General features: G+C 38.5%; 1 protein-coding gene across 2 annotated transcripts in view; it reads right to left on the bottom strand.

Annotated features, from left to right (window-relative positions):
• Positions 1-21924, bottom strand: part of aff2 (AF4/FMR2 family, member 2) — a 261030-nt gene that overhangs the window by 90268 nt on the left and 148838 nt on the right. For both annotated transcript variants that reach the window (XM_053631672.1, XM_053631673.1), the window contains exons 5-7: positions 16513-16599; positions 12281-12317; positions 12043-12097 (exon numbers count right to left, since the gene is read on the bottom strand). In XM_053631672.1, coding sequence (XP_053487647.1) covers positions 12043-12097; positions 12281-12317; positions 16513-16599 — 179 coding nt within the window. The remainder of the gene's footprint in view (positions 1-12042; positions 12098-12280; positions 12318-16512; positions 16600-21924) is intronic.

Here is a 21924-nt window from a genome sequence, read left to right as displayed (position 1 = left end):
AAGTGTCTGTGTGTTTATTCTGAGCTCTCTTCAAATGAGCAGAGAACATGTGTGTATGGGAAAAACATAAGCAAGGGTAACAAAATATTCTTTCTTTTACACAAAATGTCAAATGGAGAAATACAAAGAAACCCAAAAAAATCTACAAAACAAAAAAACACAAGCAAAGCTATATTTTATCTTTCACAAAGTAAAAAACAAACAAACAAAGTAAATAAAAACAAGGAAAGAAAACCAACAAAAATGCCCATAAACAAGGTAACCACCCAACAATGACCCAACAACAACAAAAGAACAAATAACATTTTTAAAAACCTTTTTACAAAAACAAACAAACAAAAAACAACAACAACAACAACAACAAAAAGAAAAATCACACAAAACATTGGCTAGAGTCACAAAATATTCTTTTTTTTTTGCAAAAAAATGCTAAATGGACAAAAAACAAACAAAATCTCCATAAACAAGCAAAGCAAACTTAAACACAAAAACAAAGAAACAAACAAAAATAAGGTAACAAAATTCTTTCATCCAAAAACAATACAAAAAACAACAACCCAATAATAAAAAAAGAACAAAAGAAAATTCACCAAACACCAAAAAGGAAAAACAAAAACAAATCCCCACAAATAAGGGTAACGATAAATAAAAAGAATCTTTTTACTAAAAAAACAAAAACAAAACAACAACCCCAAAACAAACAAAAAACTTTTTATTTGTTAGTCACAAAATATTCTTTTACAAAAAAACAAAACAACCAAAAAATCTCAATAAACAAGCGAATCAATTCTTTCACAAAGAAAAAAAACAAACTACAAAAAAGAAACAAAAAAGTTTCCATAAACAAGGTAACAAAATTCTTTCTAAAAAAAAAAAACACCAACCAACTGACAAGAACAAAAGAACAAAAGGAAACCCACCAAACCTCAAAAGGATAAAAGTTAAATCATAAATAAATAAATAAATAAATAAAAATCCTCCCAAAAAAACAAACAAAAAACAAACAAACAAAAAAAACATTGGCTAGGGTCACAAAATATTCTTTATTTTACAAAAAAAGTTCTATTTTTGGACCAATATGTAATCCATTCATTCATTCTCCATCACCATGTCTCTGATTTGTGGTGGAGCTGTAAGCAACTCCAGAACCAGCAGTAGCAGTTCAGCCTAGACGGGTGAAAAACCCATGGCAGTCCATCACATATGCACACACACACACTCACTCACTCAGACCGCAGGGCAATTTAGCGTAGCCAATCCATTAACAGCCATGTTTTTGTAAGGTGGGAGCAAAGCAGAGAACCGGAGGGAACCCACATGGACGCATGGAGAACATGTGAAACTCAGTGCAGGAAAGTAACCCGAGCTCAGGATCGAACCCTGCGGCTGTGAGGCACCACTGCTACCTGCTGCGCTGCTGTCTTGCCTCAGTATAAACCAGAGAAAGCTGGAAAGCACGTGATAGACGTCTAGTCAATGAGCAGCAAAATCACACCAAGTCTGTCCTCTTTCAGGATCTGCTGTCTGAGTCCTCGAGTGACACGTATTGTCCATTATTACATTATTCAAAACTGAAATGACCGATATTATTAAACGTTTGAGAAATCCTCATCGTTTCCAAATCATTCAGTAAGATCCAATGCTGCAGGTTCAATGTACACAAAGTCCAATGAGGTTATTCACATGAAATTTTCACCAGAGATCAGTATTAACTCAAGAAATCTGGAAATATAAAGAATTCACAACATTAAAGTCCATAAATAAAGGAAAAAAGGATTGAACACACTAAGAAAAAGCAGTCCTCCAAGGCAAGGTAAGGCAAGGAACCAGCTGAAATCCGTAAGTAATTATACCCCCTATCTGTGGAAATTAATATCAGCTGGGTTAGTAAATTGATAGTCTATAAAAAGGCTTTTAGTTGCCAAGGTGTCACACAAAAAAGACCTTTGCAACCTTATTGTTGCAAAACATATTGATGGAATCGGATACAGGCGTATTTCAAAACTTCTGAATCCTCCAGTAAGCACCATTGGGGCCATTATCCACAAGTGGAAGCAACATCACTCCGTCATCAACCGGCCACGCACAGGAGCTCCTCACGAGATTTCTGACCAGGGAGAAAGAAAAGTAGCCCAAGTGCCAAGGACCACTCAGAAAGAGCTCCAGAAACACTTGGAGGCAGCAGGTGCCATCGTCACAGAGAAAACAATAGGCAGTGCACTCCACTGTTCACGCTCACCACGCAAGACTCCATTAATAAAGAAAAGTCAAAGCTTGTTTAAAATTTGCTACAACTCATTTGGACAAGCCTATGAAATACTGGGACAGTGTAGTCTGGTCAGACGAGAGCAAAATTGAACTTTTTGGCTGTCATACTACACACCATCTTTGGAGAATAAATGGCACTGCACATCACCCTAAAAACACTACACCAACAGTGAAGTTTGGAGGTGGAATCATCATGGTGTGGGGCTGTTTTTCATCACATGGTACTGGTGGACTTCATATAATAGAATGAATGGAGTCCTTTACTGGGAGATTCTTGACAAGAATCAGGATGATGAAGATGAGACGTGGGTGGACCTTCCAGCAGGACAACGATCCAAAGCATACAGCAAAGGAAACTCTCAATTGGTTTCAGAGAAAATAAATCAAGGTGTTAGAACGACCCAGTCAATCACCTGACTCGAATCCAATTGAACAAGGTTTAAAGACAATATGTTTAGAAGAATGGGCCAAAAATCACACCTGAATACTGCGGCCCATTAATTTCTTCATACAGGAAGTGTCTTGAAGCCGTCATTACAAACAAAGGCTTCTCCATGAAGTATTAAATACATTTCAGTTAGCGTGTTCAATACTTTTTCCCCTGTGTCATTCCACTTTATTACACACAACTTCACGTATGGACTTTAATGCTTGGATTTCTTTATATATGTAGAGTTAATACTGATGTCTGGTGAAAATTTCATGTGAATAGCCTCATTGGAAATATATTTACTGGGAAAAAAATGTTGCCGCGTTCAATACTTATTTCCCCCCACTGTATCTTTGTTCTAGTCCTATCTTTCATAAGTCATGAAATAAGAACTGTAATGGATTTTGGACTGTATATTGGTCTGAGTTTCTAATGGGTATCTCTCGGAGGCATTGTGGCACTGGAGCATTCATTGTTCATTACCGATGCCTAGTGTCCCGTAGAGAAGGCCCACGGCAAGCCATTTAGCCAATGAACGCCACAGTGGCTGCCTGCTAGCCAGCGAATATGCACGGCTTAAATAGTAGGAAATAAAGACTAAGACATGAGAAGCTGCAGGATTTTATGCCGCAGTCATGAGTATTGGTGAACAGTAAGTAACATAAATCTCTGTTTTTTTTTTTTTTCTGTTCATGCAGAAATTATTAAGGAAATACGTTCATACGTTGAGGATTTAAAGTGCAGAGATACTTGATAATTTGGCTTTAGAAAACATTAGTGTCATTAATATCACAATACTCCCTGTAGTGCCTCGGTGAAAATCCCATCAGACTGCTTGTGTTGTTTCAATAAGCCAGTATTCCCATTTATCACAAGTTTATTTATTATTCATCAACACACTTTTCACCTATGCTGTGAATACGTCTGCCCTTGTACCTGTACCTACGGATAAACAGCCTCCTGTTTTTCCTTTGCATGGCTATTATCGTTAGCAATAGTTGCGTCATGGAGCCATGTTGCTGTTTCTAACGGCCCTGTGGGCTTCCTCCCTGTGGTGTTATTCTCTCTTGTGGTGTTATTTGCTTACAACAGGCTCGCCCTGTTTTGTTTTAATGTCAAACTAAGACTATAATTTTTTAAAATTTTTTTAAAAATGTTTAAAGCATTTTAATACTGTCACCTAAAGATCTTTAGCTAATAGAGCTTTTATTATGTTCCAGTCCGGAAGAATGTCAAGCTTGTAATGTGCATTTTTAAATAAAATGTGTTTATCACATCGCAAAAGATATGTAAATATAGCATAGCGTTTTAGGAGTGCTCTTGCTTTCATCCGTTTAGCTCACTTCGGGGAGCCGCCGTTTTCCTGAGGCGAGCAACGGCGTTGAGAAAAAGCTCCCTGGAGGAGCAGGGGTTTGTGGGTAACCACACAGTAGACGCTTGTTACCATTGTGCTCTGGGTTGCTGTGGTTGTGCTGGGACTTCTCAATGAGAAGGGAATATTTGGAGGGAATATTTATTCCAACAAATAAGAGAACACGTCCCAGGGCTAAGCGTCTGCTTGGCGTGTTATGATACTATAGAACACACTGCTGTGTGGAACGCTGTTACCTTTAAGAAGGTACGCTTCTTCATACGCTTGTTATGGGAGTCGTAAAGCAGAGTTCTCTTTCATTACATGACGCGTGTAACTTCTGAGGCTTCGGCTTTACTGCGCGGCACCTCGTTTTAAAGTGGGAAACAGTTAACACGCTGCGTGTGAGGTACAGGGGAGGCCGAGTTGCCTGATGTTTACTCGCGCTTCCTTGTAGCCCCGATGATCTCTGAGGAAAGTGTAAGGAAACAGAGCGAGGTTTTAAATAAGCATCTGAGCCTGGCCTCATCGTGTCAATCACAGGCAGGAACACGGAAATGCACTTGGACTCGCGTGGTGATAAACAAACACACGGTGTGTTTTTTTTCGTCTGAGACAAGTGTCTCTCTCTCTCTCTCACACACACACACATATACACATACACGTCTAGCCGGTGGTGCCCTGAGATCAGCTCTGCTCCAGATCTGTCAACACTACACTCGTCTGGAGAGCAACTCAAGAGATACAACACACTTCTAATATCTCTGCCACTCACAAGTACAAGTATATATATATATATATATATACACACACACACACACACACACAGTATACACTTATATATAGTATATACTTTACTAATATAAAGTACAAGCACAATTGACCAGTCAAAATTCTGGATACATGAGATTGAATATACGGTATATTTATTCTTTTCTTACAAAGGTTGAAGTTCATTATGTATAAATTTCTGGCTTAATTTCTACTCTTAAATTCTTCTCGAATTAATTTCTACAGAAGAAGAAAGGGTACTCAACATTACCGTTCTTTGTCACTCAATCGTACACAATTTGTAGCTTTAGCATGTACACTATCTTGTAACCGGAAAGGTGCATGTTTAGTCTAAAAGGTAATTACTGTATTTATGTACCTTAAATCTTTGTTAAAAGGTACACTAAAGTATATCCGCATTTCCAGGTAAAAGATAAATATTATTATACAGTATAAGATACGAAAGATAAGGGTACTGCCCCAGAAACAAGGAAAAGTACAGCTTAGTATGCATTTTGTCTGAAATTGCAGAAATCATTTGAATTTAAGCCATCTTAACTAGCTGGCTAGTGTGAACTATTTCCGAGGATTGCAGGTAAACAACCTGTAGTTGTGCTGAGGCAATATACGTAACAATTCAGATGACCTTCTTGAACTTTTTTGTTCCGTAACAGGCATTAGAAGAAAACCAGACACCTGGTTAGAGGTTCATTAGAATGTCAGACACCTCCAATTAAAAGTTTGCACACACAAGATTGTCTTGAACACACAAGGATTGTCTTGAAGACATATTCATAATGACTTATGGTTGAGATTGGGTTTGTAGAACAAATGTAAACAGTGCAGTTAACGTCCATGTCTAAACCGATGTCAGAAACAAGACGCATTACCATGTATAATACGCAGTTTTGCTTTATTTTTTAATACAATTGTTTACCCTGAACAAGCAGTTTTCATTTTAGAGAGAATTTTAGGATTAGTGGTGAGGCCTGCATGTGTAGAGGAGGGATACAAGCGGATATACTCAGCATTTTCTTTCTTTTAAAATTTTTTTTCGTTCATTTCGAAGCATTATTAGAACAAATCTGAATACCACAGTCAAATTCCATAGAGTGGGTCTAAACACAGGCATGCAGGGTCGTCACCGGACAATCCACAAGAGTACACGGTAATACAGGTGTGAGCCAACAACCTGGAAATGCTACACACGGAACAAAAGACTTCACGTAGAGATGAAGAAACCAGTCCGTACAGGAAATCTCAGAGTTTTTTGTTATTGTTGCAGCCACAAATGCTTGATTGTGTCGTGTTTTTTTCTTCTTCTAATGTCGCGATACAACTTGCTGAGTTTTTGTGCTTTTTTTTGCTACTTGAATTGATGAAATTGCAATTGCACGAACAGTTTTGCACGGTCTTTGGCAGTTATGTCTGTTGGTAAAAGAGACTTTTTCACTGTACTCGTGTCCGAGGCACGTAAAACGAAGATGGCTTTGACTGAATGCGTGTTGTGATGATGTCCCATAACATGTCTTGGCCCAAATCTGCAGAAAATCTGGGGTAATTTTGCAAAATTGCAAGCTCCTCGCTTGATTTTGCGTTAATTTCTGCGATCGCAAAATCGCGAAATTCTGGAAGGACTGAGAAACAACAAACTAATCGATGAGCTAACACAGCACAGGTGCACACACTTGGGTAACACACTGATGACAGGACTAGAACAGAAGTGTAAGCACATGGAAATGTAAACAAAAGCACATGATGCGAAACCAAAACAAAAAAAGCAACGAACTGTAATGCGCTGACAATTTTGGTTACGTGTCTTAAGCATGTAAAAGCATCCTTCGTGAAGCTCATGAAGCCGAGAGTGTGCGAAGCTTCCTAAGGAACACGGTTAAATATTTAAAGTCTAAAAGAGGTTCACAATTTAACACTGTGAAGACAAGATTTGACACGTACAGTAGAGAAAAGCAAGTGTGTACTGTATATACATGGCAGCCGACGAGAATGGTTCTCTGAGGTTGTTACTGCAGTATTGGAAAGAAAGCATAATGAAATAAAGTTATTAAAGGGTACAGATACCCAACACCCATCCCTTCCCATTCTTAGTCCAGCCTTCACCCCGGGGATGTTTAATTAAGAAGCCTGTGATAGACACGGACTCCAGAGACTTCCATCTATCATCACACAACCTCCATCCGCTGGATTATTTAGATTGGCCCTCAGCCATTTCCGGTTTCAGGCTCCGTTCAAGTGTCACATCGAGAGCCTGCATTAACGTTTGGGCTGGAAAAAAAAAAAGAAAAAAAAAGAAAACAAAACAAAACTTGCCCACGGTCTCTCCTTCCTCCTCTTCTTGTCTTCCAGAGGCAGGCTTTGGTTGTCTGAATTTATGTTCACAACTGAGGCAACGTCAGGGCTTTTTAAGATCCCTGCCTAACAAGGATAAAACGAGCACTTTGCTGTGTTGTGAATGCAAATTTATGGCAGGGGCAGGATGGAGACGCAACATCTCTCCGAGAAAAACCATCCGAGAGAACCTCCTCATGATGAATATGTTTGTCGGAATAAAAGACAAGCTTTCCGTTAGACGAAAACGGCACTGAACATCAATCTTTTTAAGTAAATCTGATTCAAGGGAAAGCGGCAAGTCTGAGCTCGCTTTTTGCTAAATGGATGTTTTCCCTCGTGTTTTTTTTTTTTTTTTTTTAAATCATAATGTTGCCTGTAATCTTAACCTCTTAAAACTCATGGCTTATTATTCAGTTATTATACATGTGGCTGTCTGCAAAAACCCAACGGATGTAGCTGAATTTTGGAAAATATCCCAAAAAACGACCCAGAGATTTTCTGTCTCTCGTTTAAAAACACACACACAGAAACATACACACACTTTCTAACCTTGCCCATCTGCCTGCAAGGATGTTGTTTACCAAACAAAGGGGTAAAGCCAGTCAGTCTGCCTAAATATGTCTACAACCTTGCTAGCTAAGTGTGATTTTTTCCCCCCGTACAAATTAATCAGGTTTTTTAGGATAGTTACCTGCCATAGCAAAACCAACACAAGCCTAATCGATTCAGTTTGTAATCAGATACCGGCTGTCAAAATGGCTGCCACTTCAACTTCAAAAAGTTTGACCGAATAAAGAGACAAGAAATGAATGTGGAAATGATGTTAGCATGTACAGAGATAGTATAAGTTTAAAGACGATGATGAGGGTCATGTTTAAATGCCCTGACAGGCTTTAATCTCAGGTGATGAGACAAACACTAACGTGGATGACGCTGAATATCAAACTTATTTTACACTGTAAACTGGTAGCGTTGTAAGGGCAGTGGTAGCTCAGTGGATAAAATGTTGGACTACTGATTGGAAGGTCATGAGTTCAAATCCCAGCTCTGCCTCTGCTGGGCCCTTGAGCAAGGCCCTTAACCCTCAACTATTCAGCTAAATGTACCTCACTCTGGATAAGAGCCTCTGCCAAATGCTTTAAATCAGCGGTCACCAACCCTCTTCCTGGAGATCTGCCTTCCTGCAGGTTTCATCTCCAACCAAAATCTAACACACCTGTTTTAGTTGATCAAGAGCTCCATAAGGCAATGATTAGGTGGTCATGTGGGCACGATTACGGTTGGAGCTAAGGTCTTCAGGAAGGTAGATCTCCAGAAACACGGTTGGTGACCATTGCCTTAAATGTCAACTTATAACGCTTTAAAATTCGGCAGCAATGTCGTTTTTCCTTAAGTAGATTAAGTTAAAAATGTAGAGGTAGGTGCGGTGTCTTTCACGTTTGGGGGTAAGAAGATTTTAGAACATTACTTCTTGTTATGTGACCTGCATCCTATTCAGGGTGTATTCCCACCTCACACCCAGTGTTCCTGGGATAGGCTTCAGATCCACTGCAACTAAAGATGAATGAATGAATGAATGAGTTTTTGAACGATGCACAATAATTTCGATGAATTTGTAATTAATTGTAACAAATTCCTTTCAAGAATCCATCCATCCATCCTTCATATCGCATATCCTACACAGGATCACGGGGGAGCCTGGAGCCTATCCCAGGGAACTCGGGGCACAAGGCGGGGGACACCCTGGACGGGGTGCCAAACCATTGCAGAGCACAACTGCACACACACTCACACACACCATGGACAATTTGGAAATGCCAACCAACACTACAACACGTCTTTGGACTGGGGGAGGAAACCGGGGTACCCGGAGGAAACCTCAGAAGTACAGGGAGAACATGCAAACTCCATACACAGGGCGGAGGCAGGATTCGAACCCCTAACCCAGGTGATAAGAGGCAAAAGTACTAATCACTAAGCCAACAAAACTTCCCCCTTTGCATTAATCCAAGGAACATATTAGATAGTACATATACAGCAGAATTGTAGTGACTAAATGTCTAGTACTACAAGTCTGAAAACACCAGAAGATATCTGGGTGCAAATGGCAGGCATTGTTATCCTCACTGTCCCTCAGTCAGGGAGAATGGCAAGGTCTGAGTGTGACTAATGTCAGGTCTGGAGTAAATTACGGTGCTGATCACCAGCACTTTGCGAGGAGCTTACGGAAGAGTCGATCCACAGAGGAAAAGTGCCATTTTATGACTTCCAAACACGGTAAACTTCAAATTAATGTCACTGCACCCTCTGCCTAATGGACGATTGTGGCTCAATAGGGACAGATTGAAGCGTTAAAGGTTTAAACGACAGTGTGTCAGAATGCGCTGCTTTACTCTTAAAGTGTCTGTGAGACGCTTGGAGGGAAATGACTCAGCTGAACGATGAGAGACTTGTGAGAGGCAACACCAATAATCTAATGGAATGGGAAGTGTTTTGCCTCGTCTTTCCAATAGCGTATCTCGCTTAGGCATGGTTGCAGATCACAGGATGATGATGATGATGATGATGACATCCAGTGTGACAAAATAAAGAAATGATCTATCATGGCAGTATTATAAGGCACATTTTATCTCACAGACCTTTGTAGTTCTGATTATTAAAACTCTAGCAGCGTTGTAGCTGTAGCATAGCACTCACTTCTGCCTAAGCTGTTCATCTCGTGTTATTAACGCTGGAAGGAAACAAAGACTCACGTCTCGACCTATAGTCAGTGTGCTCGGACAAAGCTAGTATCGACAGCGATGTTCTCGCCCCGAGGCGGTCTCGTTCTAAATATTTTGACTTGGTTAAATCATTGAAGACTTCCCTCGAATAACTGGTGAGCAATTGGGGGGAACAAAAGCCGAGTCATCTTGACTTCAGTGGGCAAAAAGAAACCGAGCGCGAGCACGGTGGCGGAAGAGAATCAAACAGATGTTGATGAAAAAGCCCTTTGGCCTTCGAATAAAGACGTGCGTTTCTCAGTCTGTGGCCCGATCGGCAGATAACTGGCTCTTTTCAGCTTGCTTCAGCAGCTAACAATGCGCCGTTCTTCTTTATTGTTGCCGGCTCTGACCCTTTAACCCTCGTGCCTTTATGAGAAAACATCTCTTTTAGTGAGCTGATAGACACATTAAGCTCTGATTCAATTCATCTTGATCTGTCACTTCTGCTTAGCCAGTCAGATTGCAGCTCACGCTCGCTCGGCTGAGCGTTAGGACACGGACGTTAGAATTAGAATGTAAAATCTGCCGGTTACAATTTCGCTCCAGCTTTTTGTCTTGAACATGCTCGCACTTCAGTGCGAGTGCATAAAGGGAACAGTTTCTGTTTCGTTAACAGTTTCACAGAAGCAAGACACGGTCAAGAAATACCGAGAATCAAAAATGAAAAGGCAACTGCACCTTAAAGGCTACATTTTCTCTCTGTAATAGTACGGCAATATTTCCTTAATGAATGATCATGATTCGCACTGAGGTCTCGGTCATGCTGTTCTGCTGATACATTGACAAATTTGCAGAGAAAATTGGAAGGATATGCTATTTATGCATATTTGCGATCTTCGGGAAAAATCCATCTTTGTGTTAAGGTGCTGTTTGTGTTATGACAAGGTAAAGGGGACTTAATATCTGTTAATCACACCTATACACGTCCGTTATATGGCACTACACGTGCATACATGCGGTATTGCCGGAGGATTATTATTCTAATATTTGAATATTTGAAAAACAATAAAAAACTCATTTAATGTAATGATTCAATGGTAAATTAGTAGTTTTTGAGTATGAGAGTTGTGCTACGCATGTGGCGACTACAGAACTTAGGGCAGTATTCAAAAATACAGTAATATTTACACAGGGAAAGTTCCTTGCATTCAGAATCTGGTTATACATGTGCTTGAGTTGTTTTTCAGGGCTTCCCATCCAGATTATGCAAATCAACTGGATGTAGCGCATACCTCCGAAGTTGCGAGACGTTTCTTGAGTAGAAGCGTCCAAGGCAGGGCTTTTGAATATCGGCTAGACCGCCATCTTTAAAGACAAGCACTTGCCTTTAAAACTGTTTTTTTTTTAAAAATAAATAAATCAGGGGATAGAAAATGCAGGCTGAAGAAGCAGATTGTGCCGTCAAATGTAGTGCGTTGAAACACAAAAGCAAGATTTGAAATGAAACATATAAAGACTAATATGATGCTATACTGTATGAAAGATAAGATGGTAAGCATTGAAGTAAACAGCTAATAGGAGTCTAGTATATCGCCGATATGTTGCTGCACGAATACTCCTGGTTGTAATTATCACATGAATCAGTGCAAATTGGCAACTTAACTGCACATAAGGCCTTAAAAGTGTGTAATCCCTATATGAGTACACATTGTCTAAGAGTCCTGTGTGAACTACAGTGCAAACCTTGTTGCTTAAAGCTAACAAATTATAATTCATTATAAAGACCAATCATGCGAAATCAAATCAATGCAAATACAAATCATATTCAAATAGTGGTTTGGGCTGAAATACATATTCCTCCTAATACACAGGACAAAGCAGTGCAATATACAGAGCTTATCACAACCTGTATGCCACTTTATACCGTTTCAGTGCTGGTGAAATCTAAACTAGAGGTACAGCACACACCTGTCTGTCAGCGTATTTCACAGCAACGCAGGCGCTAAAGTGAAGCAGTGCCAGCATCATTGTTTATTCGTCTCTTTCTTTTTTTCGCTGGGAGGTGAGCATGGGGACTTGTTTTGCAGAGCGCACACACATGATACTTTCCCCGTCTCTCCATCTCCCCGTGGCGCTTTCCTCAAATAATTAATCGAATGAATACTCACGACTTCTGTGGAACTGGCTTGGTCGAGGGCTTGTTACCAGGAACGTTGCAGCGCTCTGCCAAAAGAAAGCACGCAGAGATGTTAGAGAGGGTTTTTGATTAAGCCCTGGCCAAGAGCTTGCAGCCTGGCACGGGGCATGACATTGGCCTTTTCATTTCTCAGCCATTAGCGCTTGGTTTGTGACATGAAATCACCGATAGCATTTATATACATGATGTGGATGGAGGTTTGTACTCACTTTGTCCATTGTACGCTGGTGTTACGTGTTGGGGGTCCTGAGAGAGAGAGAGACAGAGAGAGAGAGAGAGAGAGAGAGAGAGAGATATTAAGATTATGACCTTATTGTCCAACGCAATGTTACAACCTCAACGTTTCACACACGTGGAGGAGCTGTGGATAGCCACAATTCCTACTGATTGCTTTAATTGATTTTACACTAATACAATTAGAAGCATTACACTGTCTCTGGTGAGACAGCAGTGGAGAGATGACTATGCTCGTAGGCGGCACCATTAAACCAGGATTTATAGAGTGAGCTTTATTATTAGCTGTGTCACCTGGGTCAACCAACGCCAATCAGACCTTGTCCTATTACAAGGCAAATAACAGAGGCTTTAACACTGACAATGAAGTGTCATGGGATTTGAGTGGAACTTGAGAATACTCACACACACACACACACACACATAGTAGATGACATCCCGAAAGGCATGAGCGCAGGCAAAATTGTGACACTTTTCAGCACAATGATTCATTTTAATAGCCCCATTATTTCATAGTGGATTATTATTGCTATTATTGCACATGGATATCCCCTTACAGGTAGATGATTTTTATTTCAACATAAAATCCATCTAATAATAGTTATATTCTAATAATCTGGCAACATGCATATCAAACCAATAATATAATGATGATGCTTAGCTCGGGTCCAAACAATACTGAAATGATTTTTCCGCAACATGTGCTGGGATAAGTGAGGAATAAAACACTTCGGGGCACGCTGTCCTAGGAAATGAATCAATGCCAGGGCAGTGTGATGCTGTTACCAGTACAAAGCTGATTCTTTTCCTATAATAGCACATGCTGAAGGGGTTTATTCCTCTTACACCACAGCAATTTGCAAACAATTACAATTTTTTCCCCATACTTTTTTTTTATCCATTTATAGTTACGTTAAATGTTGTTGAATGTTCGCGAAACATATTCATATGTTCTATTGACGGTAATAAGACAAACATACAGTTTGTTACAAAGAACCCACAAAGTCCTGAAGGACTTTCCTGTGGACTTTTCTTTACCTCTTTACTGTTACAAAGCGCTGACACTGGAGACTCCATCCATAAATGTTAAATAAACTTATCAACGATGACATATTTTCTTTCTTAAACGACACATTTTTTATCGGTGTATCGCTAAACGTATATTTCTCTGCGCACCCAACGTGTGAAGTAGCTGTTGCTATGGAAACGATAACGTATTACAACAAATGCGTCAATATAAACCTTGCAAAGATGCTGTTATAGAAAAATTAATCCACACCTTCTGACCAATCAGATTCAAGAGTTAATGGCATTGCGATGTAAATTATATTTCAGAAATTATGTTTTAAGTATTAGAGGTAATGACCTTTAATAACTTATTTTTGCTTGATAACAACAAAATGCATTAAAATGCATGTGTAGCTCCAAACAGATGAATTTAATTTGCTTTATTTACACTTCTGCCACTACACACACCTATCATAAGAATGAAAAAAAATGAAATATTTAAAATACAGATAGGAAAATTTGTATTGAAATGATAGATATGGGTCAACGAGATGTTCACTGCCTCACAGTGAACTGAACAGAAACGCTACACTAAGACTGGCCCTATTCCAATCGGGCTCAGGAACGGTCTACGCGGCGATAGATTTAACTCAGTGATGATGTCGACATGAAGCGAAGCCAAAAGATCTTCTCGGCAGAAAATCCCTGCCAAACCTCAGCGCCTTAGCCAATATTTCTGTCAGATCATCCCAGTGACGTCGCTTTGGCCCCCGAGCCCCTGACGCCGTCTCTGGATGCTTGTCAGATGACATCAGAGGGCAAAGAGAGACAGGCGGGAGTTATGACAACAGCCAAGAGTTCGACTGAAATAAAAACTTCACAAAACAGTTCTCGAATACGTCCAGTGTGAGGAAAATAAACTGTCTTGATAATGTTTTACGAGTGTGTATGCTGGAAAGCTCAGAAAGTAGAAGACTTTCATTTCATTCCAACTGGAGAGAAGCCACCTTGAGAGACAGCATTTTTGGGCATCATTTACAAGATAAAAAAGCTGTCCAAATTGGATGACAGCTGGCTTTTGGGGTACTTTATTTTGGACAAATTTGAGGGTAGTTTTGGATGTATCCTTCATGAAAACCTGGTTGTATGAACATTTTAATAAACAAACTGTCTGACTGCTCATCAGGGGCAGTAGTGGCTTGGTGGTTAAGGCTCTGTGTTACTGGTCAGAAGGTTGGGAGTTCAAGCCCCAGCACTGCCAAGTTGCTGCTGTTTTCCTTGAGCAAGGCCCTTAACCTTCTCTACTCCAGGGGGCGCTGTATCATGGCTGACTCCAGCTGTTTTTTCAAGCAAATTTTAGCGAAATCTTATCAAGTGAATTTCACTTCCTTCAAACACCATCAATTAAAACATTAACAATTTAACTTAACATTAACAACTATTAATTGTTGTTTGCCTGTTGAATTTTTCGAATCTATTTGTCTAGAATGTGTTGATTAATTTTCTGTAACAGCAGCTCTGACAGCACTCGCGGCTGTAATTCAAATCACATTTTGATTTTAATGCACTAAAATGTTTCCATTTTAACTTGCAACGGGATTTGTATGGCGGACACTCCACATAAAATAAGCCTACAAAACTAAGCAAACAAACAAAAATTATATATTTTCGTGATACGGGACTTTGTTGATATAGGACTCTGTTTCTCAGTCACATGACAAGTGTTTATATATATATATATATATATATATATATATATATATATATATATATATATATATATATATATATATTTATATATATATGGAACGACTGCCACTACAATCTGAATTTAAAATGTACAAATCTGAATTCGATGCCTTCATTTGCACTTTAACGTAAAGTTTTCTATTCCATGTTTTCCATGTATTCCATGTTTCAAATAAAATATCATAATAAGCAGGTGTAGAAAATTCACATCGAGACTTGCTGGCACAATCGATTTCAAATTCACTTCTTTCGATTTCGATTCGAATTTTCAAAACACTACATATTTGTTTTGAGTATTGTTTCCATCCAGGTATTTTTTGGTGAATTTTGGGATATCGCATGAAAAAAAAAATTAAAAAAAAAAAAAAAAAACGCTGGATGGAAACACCAGATGCAAATAAAATCTCCAAAATGCACATAAAAACTTATGCGCTCAATTGAGGCAGATAATTTTATTTATAATAAAATATTTATTTATTTGATTTGTAGTTTATGCGCAGAAACTACAATGGAAACACATTTATCGAATAAATTCCTCCATGTGCTTTAAAAAAGTCATGTGATTTTACCTCAACTAATCGTGTGATTGGATAATTGGCTCAGAAAAGGGAAAATGGCCGAGAGCGAGAGGTGTGTTTGGATAGACGACTTTGCGCGCGTTTCCCCAGAAGTGTCGATTTTGTTCTCTTGAACACATGGAATGGAAACTTTACTAGAAAATGTTTTAAGCGATACTCAAATTTTTTACAGAAGTTAAATTCATTAAGAACTTGGATGGAAACAAAGCTACCGATGGAGAAAAGCTGAATTTGAAGAACTGAATTTGAAACCAAACAATGGAACTCAGTTCAAATCTTCTATATCTTCTAGAATCTTTCGAAAACTTTGTATGCAAATTCGTATCACAGCCTACAATCCTGTAGTAATCGGACGTAATTCAACTACAAAACTTCACTTACAGATTCAAATAAAGGCATGACTTTTAGACATTTTAGATCCGAATTGTTGTGGCACATTTCTAGTTCCGTACATTTACGGCTACTATAACGTAAGTGATAACACTTCGAAAGTTCAAAAACTTTAAATGTACTGTAATTGTATAATTGGAAATAAATGCATGGCTCATAGCTTGACTTTATGCAGCAATACTGTACATATTTACACAGAGACCTGCATTTAAAAATGTGAATGTGAATAACAGTTAGGCTAATTAATACTAAAGCTAGTAGGATCACGACGTCTCATTGGCCATGGCTTACACCAGTTCTTCTAAAATAATTCTTTATCCCACATGTACAACTTTAAAATGTACATTTAAAAGTGTATTGGAAAAAAAAAATACTACTCAGCATAAGTGTAGAATGCTTAAAAGTGCAAGGATGGAGATAACAGTTATATTTTATATGGAAATGCAGGTGTGCAAATGTGTGTGTGTGTGTGTGTGTGTCACCTTGTTGGGAATGGGAAACTTGGTCTGTTCTGCTTTGCCTGGTGTGTGTATGGCAGTGAGGGGAGGAGGCCAGGAATGGGTCATTTCCTGTAAGGCAACAATGTTCACACAGGTTACCTTTCTGCATACATGCGCACACACACACACACACACACACACACACACCACACTGTTTGCATGTGTTAAATATCAACATCAGCATGAAATACCTACAGAGATGGAGGCAGAAGAATCCTGTAATTACTGCTGCTCATAAGCAAATAGAAACTCATCCATATTCATGCGTGAGATGAAAAAGCATTGCGTGTAATCAGTTCCTTAAGCTTCTGTGTAATTGTACGCCGCACGTTTCTCGCTCTCAAAGATTGTCTTTCATGAGGCCTTTTTGATTGATTCCAGACTCTGTGTGCACACGTGCATATGTATATATATACCCACACATACATACATACATACACACACATACACATACATACATACACACACACACACACACACACACACATATATATATATATATATATATATATATATATATATATATATATATATATATATATATACATACATACATTGGTGTGTGAGTGTGTGTGTGAATGGGTGAATGAGAACCAGTGTAAAGCGCTTCGGATGAAAGCGCTATACAAGTGCTCCATTTACCATTTGGGTGTATGGTCTGATACAGCAACATGTCATAAAGCTATTAGACTCCAGAGTGTAGAGAAATTCTTGTGTGTTTATGCATCTGTGTATCTACTGAATTAGTCTTATCTGAGTGAATGTGCATGTGTGCATATCGCTGTGTGTGTGTGGGGTGTGTGTGTGTGTGCGTGGGTTTGTAGGGTTAAGTGTTTAGAGCACACATTTTCCTCTCTTATCCCTGAATCAAGCGTGTACACACACAGACACACACACACATACACACACACACAGGTTTGTCATACTTTCCTTATGAGGACCTTCTGTTGACATAATCATTATTGCATTTAATTACTGCTATGCCTACACCTAAATCTAACCGTAATCTTAATCTCTGTAACCAACATGAAATTGTTTGCCTCTTGTAGTGTTTTATAAGTCAAAGCTGCAGTTTTTGTTTTAAAAACAAACAAACAAACAAAGAACAGTTTTCCTTATGGGGACCCCACAAAACTATCAGATATATTTCTATCCATGTTGGGACATTTGGGTCCTCACCAAGATATAAGCTTTACACCTCTGTTTGTTGCTGTTGTTGTGTAAGGTCTAAGTTTGATGAACGATTTCTGATAATAAAAATGACCGACACTTAAAGGTGTAGTAGTCGTATTTATTTCTTGTTCATATAATCTGGAAGATACGTAATGCATGATTAAAATATAATGGTTGTATAAAAGTCATGAAGTCAGCACAAGTGTATTAAGTGGCTGAGAAAACTCATTCGGAAAACTGGCTTCCAGTCTGGAATGCTTGTTTGTGTTTGAATCCGCCTCTTGTTAGTTACTTTATAAACACTCTGCTCTATGGGTCCTCATAGACGCTTGGGGCGGAGCTTCGTGAACATTCACGGGAATGGGGGGCAGGCTCGAACCTGCAGTATGTCAAACCCACTTACTGTTAGAGACCCAATCTTAAAACAAAAAAGACTACACTTACAAATCAAGGCAATATTTAAAGGGCAAGAAATACATAGTATATTATATTATATATATATATATTTAGAGTTTTTACTGAGTCTCAAACATGAACAAAGTGTGTAGTCTAATTTATTATTTTCCTTTCTAATATTTTCATAGTTCAGTAATTTTTGCTGCTTCCTTAGTTGTAGACCTTATAATGTACTTTATAATTCCAATTTGTTTATCAGATTACAATAATTTTAATACTACCGTAACTCCTGCAGTAGCACGTCTACCGTAAAAGTGTTAACGTGGGTATATTACTATTAGGTTTAAGTGATAATAAGTTACTATTCAGTGTACAAATTGTAGCATGTGGTAGAAAGAGAACTTCTAGAAGTCTGGAAAATACAGTTACTTGATTATCAACATGAAAAGTCTAATATTGAAATGATTACATTGGATTACATTGGCGATACAAACAGCGAGCATCTCTCAGCTAAGCTGTTCTCTCTGATCATGTGTCATTCTTGCCTAATGAAGTCATGAGCTCAAGAATATCCCAGGTTACACTGGAGTATTCTGGACTAACAATAGAGTATTGTAGGAAAAAAAAACAACACACACACACACACACACACACATACACACACACACACACACAAATTCATTCATTTTTCTGAGCTGCAGTGGGGGTCCAGGCATTTTTTTGTAAGCTTTGATTTGTAAATGAATCAGATTAAGAGCGGCAGAGCGTGGCCCTCGAAGCCAAACGCACTCATCCGAGCACACACACACACACACACACACACACACACGCACACACACACACACACATACAGTTTAATCTCACTCCTCTCAGACAGAGACTTTGGATCCAAATATCGAAATGCAATTTAAAGCGGCGTCCTTTCTTTCTTTTTTTTTTTTTTTTTAAACAATTTGCAAAAATCAGTTCATGTGAAAATTTATGGAGGCTAATGTCAGGGTTAGGGCATAATCCAACCTAAACCCTTGTATTATTTTCATTTATTTATTTATTTATTTATTTATTTATTTATTTTTGAATTTCTCAAAAAATACCCTAAGTTTTATTTCCATTTTCTTACATCAAAAAAGTGTTGTAATAAAAAAAGTACAGTAAATATACAGTAACACTTTATTTTAAGCACATTTAAGGACCTTTACTGACATACAGTTGAGGAAGTTTACATATGCCTTGCGAAATCTGCAAAATGTTAATAATTAAAAAAAAAATAATAAAGAAAAGAATCATAAAAATTCCATTGTGTTGTTTATTTAGTTCTGCCCAGAATAATCTATTTCACATAACAGATGTTTACATGTAGTCCACAAGACACAATAATAACCGAGTTTACACAAATGAACCAGTTCAAAAGTTTACACTACATTCTCAAATCTGATTGGTCAGAATGTGTGGATTCATTTGATATACTGAACTGAACTGCTCAGGCAGACAGGAGTTGCAGCTGTAATATAAACGATAGGTTTATACTGTATAAACGTGCTCATTCTAATACATTACTCTTTCTATATTCTAACAGCTCGTGTATGGCAGACGCTCCACATGATCTAAGACTACTAATTTAAAAAATATATATAAAATAAAATAAAACACGTTGCTATTCAACAAGGAAAAATGTATGATCATTGATGTGGTGAAGCTTATGATTATTTTTGGCGCATTAACTTCAAGAGAGAGAATACAGGCGAATAGGAAATGTTTATAACGCAAGCGATAACAAGAACAAACGTGTCTCATGCATGTTCCATAGCATTAAAATGTCAATCTAAACCAATAAAACCCACAATATCTCATTTCGTAATGAATAACAAAAATATATTAGTAACTGAATTCGGAATTGTTTGGCAATAGACCATGCCGTTATTCGAAAATAATCCACATTTTTGTATAATTTCATCTAAAAGCCTGGACTGTAGTGTGTTATTCCTTAGTTAGTTCACACATAGGCCAATTTGTTTCATTCACAGCCTGTCTGACGAACACCAACATCGGAACATCGAGATCTCTTCAACCCATACCAAGACCCTAATGGTCTAACATGCAGAATTGAGACTAATAAATTCTCAAATTAGGTTATTTCATGCTCTGTAATTTGTACAACAAGTACTTATTGCACATTTACTAATAGCACTAATAATGCAATTATTACTCATCTCATTTTTATATAACAGATCTGCAGTTATGTCGCAATGCATAATAGGTCTTTATAAATGGTGAAATGGCTTTATTTATACTGATAACAAGGCCTTGATTAACCCCTTAGTTTATGTCCATCCATCCATCCATCCATCCATTTTCTATACCGCTTATCCTTCAGGGTCACTGGGAACCTGGAGCCTATCCCAGGGAGCATGGGGCACAAGGTGGGGTACACCCTGGACAGGGTGTCAATCCATCTCAGGGCACAACCACATTCACACTCACACACAAGGGACACTTTGGACATTCCAATCAGCCTACCATGCATGTCTTTGGACTGGAAGAGGAAACCTCCGCAGCACGGGGAGAACATGCAAACTCCGCACACACGGGGCAACAGCTGGAATCGAACCCCCAACCCTGGAGGTGTGAGGCGAGCGTGTTATTTGTTCCTTAAAATATAATGTTACTATAAACATACAGTATAATAATAGTAGATAGAATAATAGCTACTATACTATAATAAGCTAGATGAGTGGTCCATAGTAGAACAAAGAGGTATGATATATCCTTTTAGACAGTTTGTGAAGCATTATATTTGTGTGTGTGTGTGTGTATGCTCTTTCCCAAATGCCCTGAAGATGCATGTATCATCTGCTGCTCCTATGTTCATAGACACACACACACACACACACACACACACACATTTGTGATGCACTGTTTAACTATCAGCATGCATGAGGTGAGTCAGACCGCATTAATCCATGAGCAGCTTACATCTGGTCCAACCCCCTACTTCACCCAGTTACACAAAAACTACAGTGGGTCTGCACAATGTTTCAAAGATAAATACTTGCAGCTGCCTCCAGTAGTTTATCAATGCAAGGTAGAAATATGATTTCCCTTTTAATGGCCTGGTATGCTTGTTCTTTGAACAAACTAGAGCTGTCATGTTTTAAAACCCCTATTTTGTAACACTTATACGCTGGGTGGAATTCCATTTCCCTGTTCTCCAAGTAAAGAACAAAACACTTCCGGATGTTACCGGAAGGTAATCAGTAAACAGAGAAGTTCCCTGAAACATCACATCCTGAAGTGCTTTATTCCGCTTACACCACAGCGATTTGCCAACAGTTTGATTTTTATTCTTTTTATTCGTTTAGAGATAGATTTATTTTGTGGAATGTAAATGTAGAAAAAATTTTTGTTTTATTTATTTTGTCTTCTGGGAAACATGTAAATATATTATGCAGCGTCTGAAGGGCAGTATTAAATGGAAAAAAAAAAAAAGATCTTTAAACAAATGACAATAATGACAATTTACACCGATCATCCTGTTCAAAAGTTTACATCCCCCTGGCTCTTAATGTATCGTGTTGCCTACTTGAGCATCAGTGAACGTTTGCACCTTGTGTAATAGTCGTGTACGAGTCCCTCAGTCGTCCTCAGTGTGAAAAGATGGCTCTCGACATCATATAGTCGCTGTTCAAAGGAAAGGAGTCAAATATGTAGAAGATGCTGGAAAAGTGAAGAATGTGCAGGACCTGGAGGATTTTTCTGAAGAACAGTGGGCAGTTTAACTGCTCAGGACGAACAAGGGACTCGTGAACAACTCTCACAAAACATAAA

Source organism: Ictalurus furcatus, chromosome 8 (genome assembly GCF_023375685.1).
Source record: "Ictalurus furcatus strain D&B chromosome 8, Billie_1.0, whole genome shotgun sequence".
Classification (NCBI taxonomy): Eukaryota; Metazoa; Chordata; class Actinopteri; order Siluriformes; family Ictaluridae; genus Ictalurus; species Ictalurus furcatus.
Note: the sequence above shows the minus strand (reverse complement) of the source record. Positions and strands in the feature narration are given on the sequence as shown.